The 16,154-nt window shown below is 29.0% G+C and overlaps 3 protein-coding genes across 4 annotated transcripts in view; 2 read left to right on the top strand and 1 right to left on the bottom strand.

Moving 5' to 3' along the window:
* LOC119684450 (protein late bloomer-like) overlaps positions 1-3,315 on the top strand; it is a 3,822-nt gene extending 507 nt beyond the window's left edge. The window contains exons 1-5 of one of the 2 annotated variants that reach the window (XM_038098493.1): positions 1,308-1,497; positions 2,230-2,403; positions 2,544-2,702; positions 2,771-2,968; positions 3,039-3,315. In XM_038098493.1, coding sequence (XP_037954421.1) covers positions 1,441-1,497; positions 2,230-2,403; positions 2,544-2,702; positions 2,771-2,968; positions 3,039-3,119 — 669 coding nt within the window. In that variant the 5' untranslated portion in view covers positions 1,308-1,440 and the 3' untranslated portion in view covers positions 3,120-3,315. Of the gene's footprint in view, positions 1-1,307; positions 1,498-2,229; positions 2,404-2,543; positions 2,703-2,770; positions 2,969-3,038 lie in introns of those variants that run through there. The other variant, XM_038098494.1, reaches the window with a different exon arrangement.
* Positions 3,316-7,303: 3,988 nt separating this feature from the next.
* LOC119684449 (dynein light chain Tctex-type protein 2B-like) lies at positions 7,304-9,903 on the top strand. Its single transcript, XM_038098492.1, has 3 exons — positions 7,304-7,419; positions 9,352-9,678; positions 9,738-9,903. The coding sequence occupies exons 1-3, from the start codon at positions 7,391-7,393 to the stop codon at positions 9,901-9,903; spliced, it is 522 nt and encodes a 173-aa protein (XP_037954420.1). The 5' UTR covers positions 7,304-7,390.
* Positions 9,904-10,240: 337 nt separating this feature from the next.
* Positions 10,241-12,898, bottom strand: LOC119684448. The gene is made up of 5 exons (XM_038098491.1): positions 12,720-12,898; positions 11,172-11,345; positions 10,772-10,930; positions 10,501-10,698; positions 10,241-10,438 (listed from the first exon to the last, which is right to left on the bottom strand). Exons 1-5 carry the CDS (start codon positions 12,774-12,776, stop codon positions 10,340-10,342), a joined length of 687 nt encoding a protein of 228 aa, XP_037954419.1. The 5' UTR covers positions 12,777-12,898; the 3' UTR covers positions 10,241-10,339.
* Between the last annotated feature and the right edge of the window lie 3,256 nt (positions 12,899-16,154).

Here is a 16,154-nt window from a genome sequence, read left to right as displayed (position 1 = left end):
TGTCTAGAGTCACATTTGAGTGGCGCTAATAATTTAAGAGGTTCTCAATATCAATAATAATGAGTCAAAATATTTAAGTACTTATGGTAGAAGTTTTCAACAATGTCGTTAACTTGATTTCTGATTTCCAAAAATCTGAGATGGAAAGCTATTTATGGAGACATATATAGACATACGAGCAGACAGGTGCTTATACTTATAAGTTGTGACTGATATATATTTTCAGGTCACATTTCCATCGTTTTCTTCAAAATATATGATAAGTTAGTGAAGCAAAGTTTTTGGAAATCCAAAGTGGAGCAGTGTTTTAAGGAACATGGATAATCCATATTGAAAAAATATTTTTCGTTGTTGATTTTTAATTGCTATGTGCAATTCAATTCGATTCAATTCAATTTAATTTGACAAGAAAATATGGCAATATCAGTTCAGCTACGGATATAAGCTAAGGTCTAAAAGAGTCTTATCATTTAGTAATTATGGGGTTCAGCACACAGAAATAGTCTTTCATTTCATTAAGAATTTACTAGAAGAAATGTTTAATAAGCACTTTAATAAGCACTTGGCCATGCCTTATAATTTAAGATATAAGCATAGACTCCTAGTTTCATCACTAAGCCAATGTGGTGTTCAGCACACGGAAATAGTCTGTAATTTCATACAGAATTTATAATAAATTAAGCCCAATAAGCAGTTCATGCAATATTATATCGACCCATATCTCTAAACGATAATCGCCTAGTTGTTGTTATATGCTTGTAATTTATTATATTGAAAAGTATTCGGAGTTTTTTTTCAATATATCTGGCAACACTATTTCAATTATTTGCAAACAAACAAAAGTTTGAAACGTGATACTTTCGAACATATTTTCTATAAAAATAGAATAGTAATACTTCCTCTCGTATAAAATATAATTTCTTGAAACGAGTAAAATTTAGTAATACACTTAGAATTTGTAAATATTACACTTCATCAACAAGGCATATAATTGCATCTCAGGTCTGCACCCTCCGCGAGTCCTGTTCTCCTTCTGAGATTGATACCGTGTCTTAAGGTCAGATCATATTCGCAAAGCAATTCAGGCTTTATCATTATGTATTTAATGGGATCAATCTTGAGGTCCCTGAGGATGTCATTCGTCCTAATGTACCATGGTACAACATTGTAATATATTAAATATTATGTTATTTATTTATATGTTATATATGTTTGTATATAATTATATATATATATATATAAACGGAGTAGGTTTTTTTTTTAAATTATATACAAAAAAAAGAAATTTCTTACCTTTCGTAATTTAAGTTACTGCTTTCCTATTATTTCTTTTTTTTTATTTATTATGCTGTATTATAATGTATTCTAACATTATCGGACTGTTTGGGGTATTACCGTTTAAAATGAGAACTAAAAAGCGCACTCAATTTATTCGTAAAAATGAGGTACTACAAATGTTTAAGAACTTCTCTGATGGTAATAAATATAATTTTTGCGGTAAGTTAGATTTGGCTGTACTCATAAGACTATTTCACAGTAAGAATATAGCTATATCTTCTGCTAACAAATCAAACCATATTAATTGCATTCATTAATTCTAAGTAGTTCACTTATAAAAATGACTTATATTTTTCATGGGTCCAGTAATTTAAGACTGAATATATGTTTGTCAATTATGGAAATTTATTCGCAAAGTCAGTGCTCAAAAAAAAAATGCATTTCAGATTTTCTGAAATTATCTGCATTATCTTCTGCAAAGTGATTTCATCCATAGTCTAAGAAACTCCAGTGTTCACCCATCAGCTACCGTTTAGCAGTTGTTTAGTTTAGTCTATAGAATAGTGATGGACCAGACAACACTATTTTAAAAATTAAAAATCACCATTAATTGCACCCATTATATATCGATATTAAAGGAATTGGTCTCTGAATAAACCGATTGACTGGCCACTAATATTGTATGATCTGACAGCATTAAATTATTTCTTGTGAAGGTAATTGAAATAATTTATCTATATTGTGTATTTTTTTTCAAAGAGCCACAGTGTTGGCTATATAGTCCAACTCGGTTTTTTTCAACTCTACCCTATAACAAAATAAAAATAGATTCCTATAATTACTTTTTATGTTTAAAGCTAACTACTAGTAGAATATATCTGTAATCTGCAATTCGACATTAGATGTGATAGGAACTCATATTATATTTTTATGAATGTTTTTTGTTTTTAGATTATTGCAGTGATCTACATTATTTGTAATGCCATAGTCATCAATCACTTAAAATCGGAAGAAAGGCATTCTCTCATACTTTACATTGTATTGACTGTGTTGTGCGTGGCGTTTGTAATGTTTCTATATGGCATACTGGGACCATTATTAGAAAACACTTGTTTGACATGGACTGTAAGTAATTAAATTATCTCCACAAAGTTCTCCAAACTAGCAAATTGATTATGGTGTTATATTATAAGTTGAATTTAGTTAACTTGGTCAACATCAATAGAATGCATTGTCATCTATAAATGACTTTTATTTCGTTGTAGTATACGGGAAATATGATAGCGATCTTAGTGTGTACTTGTCTCTTCTGGTTTGTGTTTGTAATCAATTTGGATGAAAACAAATATTGCAAAAATCAGCTCTATCAAGAATGGAAACGAGAGTTGAGATGTGAAGACAGTATGTTTTATTATCAAACCCGTGTAAGTTCTATTACCTTCTATTACCTTCCATTAAAAAGAATAATAATTTTTCTCGTATGAAATTGTAGTTAAATTGTTGTGGAGTTCTAGGTCCCGAAGATTACACGGCAGAAAAAAAAAGTATTCCTGCAAGCTGTTATTATAATTATAATACGATAAATGAAACATTTTTATTTGAGACTGGCTGCTTAGAGGAACTTACCAATCATTTTAAATCAATACAGTCCCGATATGGATGGATCATGTTTTTCTCGGTTATAATTGAAGTAAGTATAAAATAAACTGTAGTTTTAAAAGCGAAATCAAAACAAATATTTATTTAATTTGTTTTTTCAGCTTATTTGTATTATCATAGGTGTACTATTGGCACGGCATTACCAACGCTATTATAGACCAGTGCAAAATACTCCACGCTAAATGCATATTTATATATATATATTGTGAAATATTTAATGAAAATAATTTTTTTATAAAAAAAGTGTTTTTAAATGTTTTTGATAACTTATTGGAGTGTTGTGAATGGTCTCATTTATGCCATAATTTTTCCAAAAATCTTTACTTATGGAAATTATATTTTTTATTAGCTATATTTATAATAAAAAGTTGAAAGTTATTCTATTAGTGTTTTCTTAACTGTTGTTAAATCGAGTTATTCGAAAATAGTGACATGCCTTCACTCAGACATATCACTCGACATATCATGTTAGTTCAACCATACAACATGTCGGTTTTCATATCTTCTTAACCACATGACCTACAATTTTTTAATGCAATTATCAGGGCAATTTACCTAGTATGTGGTTAGAACATATTTTTTGAGGGTAACTCTATACCTAGTACCTGGTGTTATAACTGAAGTTAAAAGTATAAAATAAGTGCTTGTATTTTTTTTGCAGATTCCAAGGTCTTGCAAGACTTAGGGTTACAATTCATGACAAATACTTTTTTCCATATAAACGACTATTAGAAACTGATTCCGAAAACCTTACAAAATTCTCAAAGAATATTAGTTGGCCGTAATGATGTCGTTAGCTCATCTAGGAGCTAACTAGCTAAGATCAAATATCTACGAACTGAGAAGAACCGCAGTACGGAAACTTTACAGAGGAATAACTAAATCGGTAGGAGAGGGAAAAAAGTAATAATAAAAGCTTTAAAACAATACAATGGTCCCATAAAAGGTTTATTTGTAGCCTGGCTAACGAACTTTTGTGTTAAAAAGGAAGGGCTTACAAAAATGTTGGTTGCAATAACACGGTTCTGTTATAACACGGATCTGTTAGCTGACCGATATTCCTATTGGAATATGGGATAAAATAGTTTATCATTCACTATTATTTTAAAATTCTGAACAATGTTATAAAATAGATTATATATCTGATTTCATTCCACACTTTTAATCATTAAACCATTTGTCTAAACTAACTAAGTAGCTGGGGGAGATAACTGAGAGTCCCTATTGATATAGTTTTGTATTATTATGTGTTTAGAGTTAGGGGTATGAGCTCTAAAGCTCATCTATACCAATATCTTTTGGAAACTTATGTGAAATTAATATTTTTATTTTTATTTCTCTCCCTCCCACAGTAGAGGGAGCGAGGACTTCTACCTAAGAGTTCTGAACAACTTAACCAATATAAAACTTTTCTTTTCTGGGTCTGTTCAGTTGCGTGTAGAAGCCTGAAGTGTTGCAAATGAAGTGTACAGAAACACACGTCAAGCCAAAAATAAATCAATCAGTGACTTTCCATATGCAAAAAACCCTTTCTGTCTGACACACACTGGTTCGCGTAGAAACCAAAACTATTGCATATAAAATATTAAAAGGAAAAGTATTCAAAAAGGTAAAAAACAATAACAAGAATATATTAAACCTTGTTAACAAGGAATTCGTATGTTATTTCATTAGAAGTCTTTTTTGTTTTCCGCAAATTGCGCTTTTATGTTAACAGCAAAATGAGTTTTCAGTTTTATTTCAGGCAAGGATCAAACACGTTAACGCGGAAAATTACCTCGAAACTCTTATGAATCGCGTTCAGACGTAAGTTAAACGAAGTTTAATCGAAAGTTTTGCTTTTCATTATTTTTTTTCTCATATAAATTCGTCCTGTGCGTGTGGGTCCTGTGTATCCTGTGAGGAAGTGCGAATCCGTTTCGTGGTTAATTTATTGTGTGTGATCTGAAAAACCGCTCTTATAATTTTATTTATTAAGCGTGTTAAGTTTTTTTAATTTATTTTTGAAAAAATCATTGTTTTTTATTTCAAAATTTTTTTAAATTTATTATAATTTAATTAAAAAATATTAAAAGTCCTAATATATTGTTTACACAGTGATTTGTTAATGTTGTAGTTATCTACCAATAGCTAAAAATATGCATTATATTTTTTAATATATTTTAAGAATTATTATGTACAAAAATAGAGCTAATATGATAAACTATTATGAGGAACATTTGTAATTAAATTTGTAATTGAATTTCTCAAGAACCCGATTACATGCCAAAAGCGTCTCAGTTCCACTATGTTTTAGCAACTAAGTCATTATCTCTTTGTCCCCTAAGTTTAAGCAACGTTTTAGTTTTGAGATTAGTTTTTGGTCGGTTAATATAGTCTAAAATTTCTGAAATCTGGGTAGATTGAAATAATTAAGTAGGTAACTATAAAAACTGTTGGCAATAGGATGTTATAATATATGGACAAATTAAAATTTTTTATAATAAATAGAAAATGAATATTTTGGTTAACATGTTATCAATTTAATTATTAATATACTAGCAGTTCCACCATCGTCATACCATTAATGGGTATACCTTGCATTCTCAACTAAGTAGTGGTTTCTAACAGAAACTTAAATAGAACTTTAATAGGTCGACTAAATCCAAGCCTACGAAATCCTCAAAGTTCGCTTTAAAATTAACACTTAATCGGTACTTTATCGCTTCTTTCATAGCCTCATACTGAAAGCTTCAACAATACATTAGCTTTTACTAAGACTGCCTAATAAAGTCGACGATATAACAGTTAAAAAATGACTTTAAAGGAAAAACGTTAGCAGAATGATATTTCGTACTTGTTAAATTTAGAAGAGTGTCTATTCTGGTTATATATCATATAAAACCTATATGATGTCATTTCTCATTTGTTAGTAAATGAAAATCTTACATATTGAAGGAAATATTAATACAAGTATTTCCGGGAAGTAAAATATATATATAAATGGGACTTTATCTAAATATGTGACTCATGGATGTAGTCGTTACGTGAACCAATAAAGGTCAATTTTTTCCTTATTTGCTCGATTTGGCTCTGTTACATTAATATTAGCAATATTTTTCACCAAATTATTTAACAAAATCTTATAAAAAATTGTTATAAACTAATTAAGTTTCTGCATAATACTAAGTCAGCTCAAAATATATATTTCATCACTATAAGACAATATAAGATATTTAGGTCTATGTTTCATTTTTGAATATGTGCATTTGCTGAAGAAAAGCAAGCATTTTATAAAAGCTGAAGCCATCCAATGGACTTGTATTGATATCCCAAAGAGTGTTCCGTTCAACGATTGCAAGACTCATTTGACTTACTTTTGATAATATATAAGAATTATCTGTATTTACATATCAATATTATTTGTCAAATAATTTAAGTTCCTGTTAAGTATAATAAATTTTATATTTTCTTATCTTTAATTATCCTTGCAAAAAGTTAAAATGTGTGGAGTGATAAAATTTACAGAAGCAACAAATGCTATAACTTTCCTTAACGAACAAATTTTAAACTTTCATTTTGTTTTACTTAAACTAAAACTTTCATCATGAAAAAGTAATCAAATAAGTAAAAGTTACAACCTCATTTCACCATACAAAGCATACAAAGCAAATGCAATGCATTCAGAGGATATTCAAGTGCCTCCACGTCGATGAATTTGCATTATCAATGCAATGTTAAGAACTTCCGATGCAAATCAATAAAAGTGAAATTGCATATACGAGTATAAAATAATAAATAAAAATATGCAAAATATAATTGGTAAGGAAATATTCAATAACTTATGACCCAAGAATCCGCCTACAATATGTGGAAGACTCTGCATGGAGCACCCAATGGAGGTGAATGAATGAGCGAATGAGTGAATGCATTTAAGACTTTGTATGGAAAATGATTTATGGCTGGCAACACGCAAACTGCAAACTTTTCCAAAGACTCGTAAATGAAAAATCTAACAAAGGTGCCATGCATGATGTGGTATGGTGTATCCTCGCTCACTAGTTGTCTTATCCTTGTCGTCATATGTTCAACACGATTTCAGCCCATTTAACTCATCAAACTTAACTACTAGCGTTCAGTGCAGGAACGGTGCCTCAGCACGGAAAAAGTTTGTTACACAAAGTTTTGTTAATTTTTCTAATTCATGTATGAGCTTTAAAGCTGCTGAGGGCTTATTTTGAGCAGGAATCCTTTTTGTTTCCGTTTTTATGGCACTGCACATGATAATTACCAGAACACATTGCTTACGATGTGTTCGTTGTATGTTCGCGTCGATGGTATTCAGATACATTGCAAAATTTTGATTTTCAGTTGCGAATCAATTCTGTTTCATATGTGGACGTAGGAAATTTTTACTGAAGACTTCGGTTTGACATTATTTTAAGTGTTACTAAAACAAGCATAGAACAGCAATATGGCCAGTTGGACTGCAATGAAAACACGGTGCGTATGAGTTACCACTGTTCTCAAGTGATTGTGGTTAGTGCAGAGTGTTTATGTGTCAAAAATTATAATGTGTAGTTGATAACATTATTAATATTGAATTTGTAATAATAAATCAATCCGGAAATTATTATAAGAAGTCGAAAAAAATGTGTACATTTGATAATATTAATAATGAACTGGTTTGTTCGTTAACCATCGGTTAACTATAGATTATGAATCATTAATTCAAAACACATGTCCTATTCGATGTGATAAGTATGAGTTACAAGCTGAAGTTACAAGAATATATTCAAATTCATAGTACTTAGCTTTATTACCTATTGACATAATCAATAGTTTAATTAGATTAATTTAATGTTTAATGGTAATAATTAGAAAAACATTACGTTAAAAATTATATATATAATTCCATTTTAATTTTTACCTAAAAGTCTTTGTATTACTTTATTGAATGATGTAGAGTGATAAAATTAATAAAAATATGAATAATTTTTCAGTCTTAGTGGAATTACATTGACATAAATTTTATGATTATTTGTATATATAGTTCAATAATCAAAATAAAATAATGGATTTGTGGATTTCCAACCAACTTGATTGTTAAAGCAAAATTGTAATAATTTATATGACTCTTAAGGTTAATTTTTTTGTCAAATGTGACTCGTCTTATGACGAAAAGAAAATTTGAAGGGTTCGAACAGTAATGAAGAAACAACAACAACGATGTTTCGAGTTTTGCCAAGTACTCATCAACAGTGATCTTATGAAATATTCAAATATTTATTTAATTAGTTTATAGTCCATAATTCCATATAATTCCATAAATCCATATAATTTGACATTAGTTAGTTGAAAATTTTAAGGGAGTTTCTGTTTGTTTAGTAATATTTCAGTTATAATATATCAGACAAAAGATTAAATTCATAATGGATATATTAAATAATTTATACATTATATGTATTTTATAAATCTCTTACGTATTCAATTAATAAAAACAAGGATTTTATACTATGATGTACAGTCGTAATGAGAATTAAGGTGACAACGCAATGATGTTGCTACAGTTTAAAAGGGCATTTCTTCTTCTAAAAAAATTCGGTGAAGACAATTCTATTTTGAACAGAAAAGAGACTTTATATAAAACTGTGATATATGAGACAGATATTTGAGAAAGAAAGTTAATTTGAACTGCAGATTTTTGCAAGTGGAAAAGGAATTCAATAAACCATTCTTCTGCTTTTTCTGATTTGCATCTGATTTGTTTTTGAGAAGAATCCCTAATCAAATGGCGTACCTGTCAATGAGGTAGGATTCTAACAGTGTAGCGATTTTGGTAGGCATTATGTGGTGGGCGAGAGTAACTAATCTGTATGTATGTCATTCGCCATGTATGGACGAAAGATATTTCCTCCTTTTAAGGTGTGCTGTACAGTTTAATTGATGATAAAAGGATTCCTACAACTTAAATGTTTGATGTACTAGTAACACCTGCGTCACTTTTAACAAATTCGTCTGCTTTTCAGTGACTAGTAGCTTTCCTATGATCACTTGAGTGTATTGACATATCGTTGAGAGCTATTTGACTTTCTGATACAAGCTTAGATAGTATTGTGAATACATCAGCAAGGAATATAGTGGTCGTTTGGCTGCCATTGAAAATGTAAATTAAATTGAGATTAATTATAAAATTATTAATGTTTCATTTAAGAAACATTACTGCACTGCATTAATTTGAAGGATAGTCATAGGTTGAGTTCCTTGGAAATACATGATTTTTTAAGACATCTTTGAATTTGTCTTACAGACCTTATAGATAATAGTAGCTGGAGGTTGAGAAGACCTCCAATTTCTTGAAAGGGTTGCAGAGTAGATAATTTATTATATATACAACGCTGTATTATATTATCGCATTGTTTTTGCTTTTTCCAGCATTACTGCTTCTGTACGTACTACAAATCGCATAAATGCTCTACTGACGGAGTCAATGTTTGGAAGGCGTAAAGCATTATTGAAAGCCTCACAAAATGAAGGTGAAAATGATGGCGATATTGAAAATGAGAAACCAAAAAATAATTGGGAATTCTTTCGAAATAATTTTAGCATGGAACGTGCATATAAACTTATTGAAACAACAATTGAAGAACGCATGACTTGGGACCGATTAAGTCGATCCTATGATTCATGGCGTTCATTGCAATTAATCGAGTCTTTAGCAGCTGATATTAGAAATAAAATAAAAAAATTGAATTATCGAAGGTAACAGAAGATTTAGTTTAATCAATTTTTTTAAAAAAATATTAATATTTTCTTTATAGGTACCGCATAATATGTGTTGTTTCGCTTGTAGAGAAACAAAATCAAGGAGTCAATATGCGTATGCGGTATTTAATGGACGAAAAGCTGGATAATTATACGAATTATGTTTATGAGCGTCCAACATACTTTATTGTTGTTACTCTATTTTTAGTTTATAAAGATTAAAGTTTGAATATAACATTGTTTATGAGAATTTTTTATTTAATAATTTTGTTAGTTAAATATCACATCAATATCATATCACATCGCTGCCCTATGCCACATCAAAACTATACCATTAATAACAGCTAATCTTTTTAATTATTTCTCAAGCTAGCAAATAATATGCATAGTTTCCATATAATGTTGGATATCAGTTGACTTAACTTTCAAGTTAGGTATCAACTTATGATTTTACGGATTTACCTTTAAAATGTTAATCAATACTATTGGATTGATATTAATTTTTATATCCTTTAATGTAGAACAATTTTTGTTTTGGCAATAAATATAAACTGGAAAGTAAATTTTTTCCTTATGTATATTTTATTTGTAAGAAATATAATTGTTTTTCGAAAATATATGTGTAATACCATAATTTTCTACTATAGTTCGAATTTTGTCAATTTTCCTGGCGTTGATGTCGTGCTCTACGCGCAACTCGATCTCCCTTCCTTTCATAGACCAGTGCCAATGCCGCTGCAACTATCAAACAAAGTGCCTTCAAAAGATGTTTAATTTATAATCTGTAGTTGAGTTATTTATTAAGTATTTAACACATACTTCAATTATGAAAGCTAACAAACAAAAAATCGCAAGTGATTTCATAGTGCGCTTGTAATAGTTAACAACATCATTCAAACAATCATCATTCAACACATTAGCCTGATTTTCGTGATTAAAATGATCATAACAACTTTGAGAAATTGCTTCTTGATCCTCCAAGAAATTTGGTTCGCCAGCATATCCACAACATTTGTTCTATAATTTTATATATTTATATATTACGAGCATTGTTGCTGTTTTTATTTAATAATAAAAATTTTAAACCCACCATAATTTGATACGCGAATAGATTGTCTTCACACTTCAATAATCGCTTCCATACATAACTTATCTGTTGAAAGCAGTATCTCTTTTCATCCAAATTCATTACAAAGGCAAACCAGGTAACAGCGGTCACTAGTATTATCGTTACCATATTTACAACATACTGTAAAGATAGTATAGTATATAGGTCAGTTTCTAAGTAAAGATTATTAGAAAATATATGAATCATGCAACAAAAGTTTAACTGATAATCTATTAAAAAATCAATTCCTTCATTCGATATAAATTTTAAAATGAAAATTATATATATTGAATACGGTTTTCGATACTATCCACACAAAATATATGTTTTGTACTATATATATAAGCAAGAACTATGTAAATTTCCTTATTTTGTTACTTACAGTCCAAGTTAAGCAACTACTTCGGCGCCATGGACCCAAAATTCCAAATATCGACACAATAAAACCGAAAATAAAGACGATTAGCATTACATGTAATATATGATGGCTTCTGTCTTCATCCTTCAAGTCATAAATAAAGATGGTATTCATAATGATACAAATTATTGCAATGATCTAATAAAAATAGATTTAGTGAGTATATTTTTTATTTATTGCAAATAAACTACAATTTAATAACTTAATTAACTTATTTATAATATAATTTAGATTATAGTGATTCTTTGTGATACTCTAGTTACGTCTGTTCAAAAAGTAGTGAGCCATTCAAAATTACATATACCATAACTAACGGAATTTTTTGTGTATTGATTGCACTGCCGGTAACGTGTGTGTTAACTATTATGCTATTACAATGCTTGATTTCATTATAATGTCATACCTTAGCTCAGATCAAGCAATTTTTACAAATGCTTAAGATATGACAACAAAATGTGTGACAGCAAAGTATGTTCCTAAAATGTGTCACCTTATCAATAGTTCGTATTTAAAACGATATCATGATATAGTTACTCTCTACTTCAGACATGGCACTACTGACTTTTTTAGTTCCCAAACTCAAAAAGATGTTTTTAACAATAGATGAGATTAATATACATTCGCAGAGCGAGCTCAAGCTCATAAGTAAAAATGAGTTCCAGAGTTCTTCTCAATCTATCAATTACGACGGCTTAAGTACATTATGTCAAAATAAGTAATATCGCACGTTGGTTATATATATTAAATATATATTTGTAATATATAATATATAATATATATATTTGTTATATATATTTGCAATTATATTTCAATAAACAAGTATTGCACTTAAACTTAATAAACTTAAATGTGTACTTTAGTTTTGAGGTCTTGTGATATTAGTATCAATTGTGTGAAGCCAAAGTGAATGCATTGACTATATTTATTTGAAGAATATGTATAAATCGTATATATATAAATTTTTACAATTGATGCTGTAAGTTAATAAAACTTAATTTATAAAAATCTTAAGTGATTAAGTGACCTGTGGGCAGACAATACAGTTGTTTTAGATGCTGATATACCATATATCCTTTATTAGTGCCCTAATCACCCATTAGCGTTAACATTCACTGAGTTCGAACCCTTGTATTTGAGACACTTTTCAAATACTACTGATGATGCATATTTGTTAGTATCCAAAACAACCGTTTGATTAATACAAAAGTTTTATTTAATGCCATCAATTTTGACAGAGTTTCATTAGATTTATAATTTTATTACTATGTTGAAGCTAGTTGAGTCAGTACACTTAAGCACTTTTACTCTCTCTTAACTGCTAGATTTATTCATAACCTTTCCCTACGCTTTGACTGGATTATTATTTATCTCTTCATCAGATTAAGCCATACCTTACCCCAGATCTGCATACCTCCCCGAGGAGCCTGTAACCATTCTAAGATTCGATAACGTGATGTTGGCAAGTATCATTTTGTTATAAAATATTAGATATAATATATAAACTGGACTCACCGCAAAGATGCTGTTAATTACTATTAGAAAAATTCTAAAAATTTTGTAATAATTCATTTTTTGACATCAATTTGTAGTCCTCGTTGTCATCTTTTTTTGTCGCCTCCTCTGTACTTACGAGAAAAATAAAATATAAAAGTAAAAAACGACATTTTAAGAAAATTAAGCAAATCATTGACTATAATATTAAATAAGAAACTAAAAAAAATTATAATTACATATTCGTACTTTTAAAAGGAAGTTTACTATGTTTTCATCTACTATGAAATATTTATCGTATGTATGTATGATAAAATATATATTCGCTATAGGCCAGATTTTTTTAATAATTTTTATTCAGATATATAGAGATTCAAGTTTGAAGGTTGCTTAAGGTTGGATCTGTTTACCAGATGGACTTCCCAGCTGTATGTTTTGTTTCGTTTTTGAACTAAGAAATTATAACACGAATTTAAATTAATTACTCAGTTTTATTAAATAGTTGTTGGGTTTTAGTGCATATTTAATTAATATATAATCATGATTAACAATTTTAAATTATTACAATTTTAATATTATTAAATATATAATTCTACCTTTAGATTGATGAGTGGAACTTACACAGTTGATGTGTGAAAAAAGCTGAAATTTTAAAAGCACATAAAGCTTTTGATGGCTCTGCTTTGTAACTAAAAGCTTTCTCAAAAGCAGGACACGAACCATTTTATTAGAACCTAATAGATGCTTTATAGAAAATTATACTTTTGTCTTTCTTGCACGAGTCGCTTATCCTTCACTTGAGAAATATTTTGTATAAATGATTTTGCTTCTGAATCGGTTAGATATTTTCTAGATAAAAATTTATTTTTCTTGAAATTCTTATAGTATGTTCCCATTACCTTTATTGAAGTTGATTAACAGTATAAAGGTTTTTAGTCTGTTTAGTCAAATCAAACTTAGTTAAGAATAAATCAAACTTAGGTAAGTATAAATCGAGGGAAATTATATCAAAAATGTAGAATGCAATATTGCAAAATTTATTTCCCAAAAGGGAAATGATCGAAATTTGACATATTTAATACATGAAACAAGAGGTAAGAGTTTTTTAAAGTGTTGATTTTTTATAAATAAATATTATACACATATATTTTTCGATTTTCTTCGTTTTCTATAATGAGTTAAATAACTTCTGTTAACAAGATAAAACCAAATATTAACTACTAACAATTGAAATCAAGACAAATGAAAGCTTTCCTAGAACTTTCACAGAACTTACTGACTTTTAAAAGCTTTTTCGCACGCATAAATCAAATTAGACCAAGGGAAACGATTTAATGTTAAAATGATTAATATAAATTGATTTAGCTATAGTGGGAACATGGTATTAGGTATAGACTTTTAAACAAAAGTATATTATTATTTTTTATTTATTTAGTTTCAGAAGCGGAGATCTATCATTGTGGTCTTACTGGAAAATATTATCTCAAACTCTGGAGTAAAAGTTTAAGTTGAGCCTAGGTTATCTTATAATAACATGGTAACGTTGACCGTTTAAAATGTTCAGAAGAAAGAAACACTCCTTACAATAATTTGAATCATGAACTTTAAAACTGAGATGAATCTGCTAATTATTATATCTAATTTACTTATCCTTTGACTCTGATTTATTAGTACTAATGTTTATTGATTACGATGTGACTCTATTAAATTAATTTGCTTTTCAGTGTTTACTGATCTATCGTATGATGAATGCTGTTGTAGAACTACAAATTAGATCCGTTAGATTGTTAATTCACAGCAGTTGTATGATAACATATATTAGTTCGTTAGTTAGTACGTCTAACAAATTCTTCTGCTGACTAATAAAATTTTCTAATGCATAAAAATCTACTAGCTAAATACTTGTAAAACCGACTATTGTTTTTTCATAACAAAAACAAAAAAAGGGACAACCAACCAGGGACAATGGAATAGCTAACCACGTCCCTCTTAAAAGAGCGGAAGTCGTTCAACTTAATGTCGTGTTCGTCATCGTTGTTGTGTATTTTCGACCGCGTTGGTGATTTTACGATTATTGAAGCAATTATTAAGGCAATTGCAACATGTTAAGTGCTGCCAGTGCGCCAGTTGGTTTTAAGCTGTTTTAGCCCATTTAGTATTTGGCTTAAATAACAACAGAACTGAGTGCGGAGTATCACAGGAAAGCACTTGCAATACGAAGTTCTCTTGTCGAGGATATTTGGAAAGACAGTGAAATTATAATTCCAACACCAACTTTAATGTTATTTTTATTACTCTTTACTAGCACTAAGCAATGGACCAGTCATTTGTAGTGTTTTTTTATAAAAAAATTTATGTGTAGTACTTTTTCTATTAATTTCTGGTAGCACAGTTACTTAATTATAGTTTATATTGTCTTTCAGTATTTATTAGATTATAATTGTCAGTGTTGATGCTTTGCAGAACAGATTTTTTAAGTACTATATCTTTCTGCTATGTATGATAAACTGCAAAGCTGATTAATTAATTAATATTTTTAATTATTTTAATTTATTTGTTTAATTAAAACACAGCTTGTGCATTTGCTATTGAGGATATCACAACAAATTAACAAAACTCAGAAATCGAACAACGCAATTTGAGTGCGCCATGGGTTCAGTGTCTTCAGTCTGTGACTTTGCATAGGGTTTAGCTTATCTAGTACTTGCACTTCAATATTTATAGACGGACAATTCAATTATTGTATATTTCCAAAAAAATACTGTTGATGGCTATTTAGGAATAGCCGATCAGCAATTTGGCAATATTCGATCTCTTGATTTAAATTTAATATTTGTATGCATAATTTCTTCAACAAATATATTACACTCTATTATAATTTGATTATCTATTTAAAATAGATTTTTAGGTAGAATAGAATAAATAAAAATTAAAGTTTTTAATAACAGATTTCAAAAAAATACTGTTAATGGCTATTTAGGAATAGCCGATCAGCAATTTGGCAATATTCGATCTCTTGATTTACATTTAATATTTGTATGCATAATTTCTTCAACAAATGTGTTACACTCTATTATAATTTGATTATCTATTTAAAATAGATTTTAAGGTAGAATAGACTTTTTAGAATAAATAAAAATTAAAGATTTTAATAACAGATTTTGGTAATTAATGCATCCTTTGCATAGAAATGATGCTATACTTATCTCCGTGTCACTATAGCCATCATAAGATCTTAACATGAATGCATTACGAAATAGCTAAGTATTCATGTTTATTAGATCTGTTATCATAATTTTTCAGACCGATCCGCAGATGTTTGTAATTGGAACTGCTTTTTATAATTTATGTTAGGTATTACAAATTTAACTGATTTCAAGAACCGACATGCGGTCAGATGTTGTGCACTCGTTTTGTGCTCTGTCAGAAAACTGACGATATGTATTTCATTTATTA

The sequence above is a fragment of the Teleopsis dalmanni genome, chromosome 2 (genome assembly GCF_002237135.1).
Source record: "Teleopsis dalmanni isolate 2A chromosome 2, ASM223713v2, whole genome shotgun sequence".
Lineage (NCBI taxonomy): Eukaryota > Metazoa > Arthropoda > Insecta > Diptera > Diopsidae > Teleopsis > Teleopsis dalmanni.
Note: the sequence above shows the minus strand (reverse complement) of the source record. Positions and strands in the feature narration are given on the sequence as shown.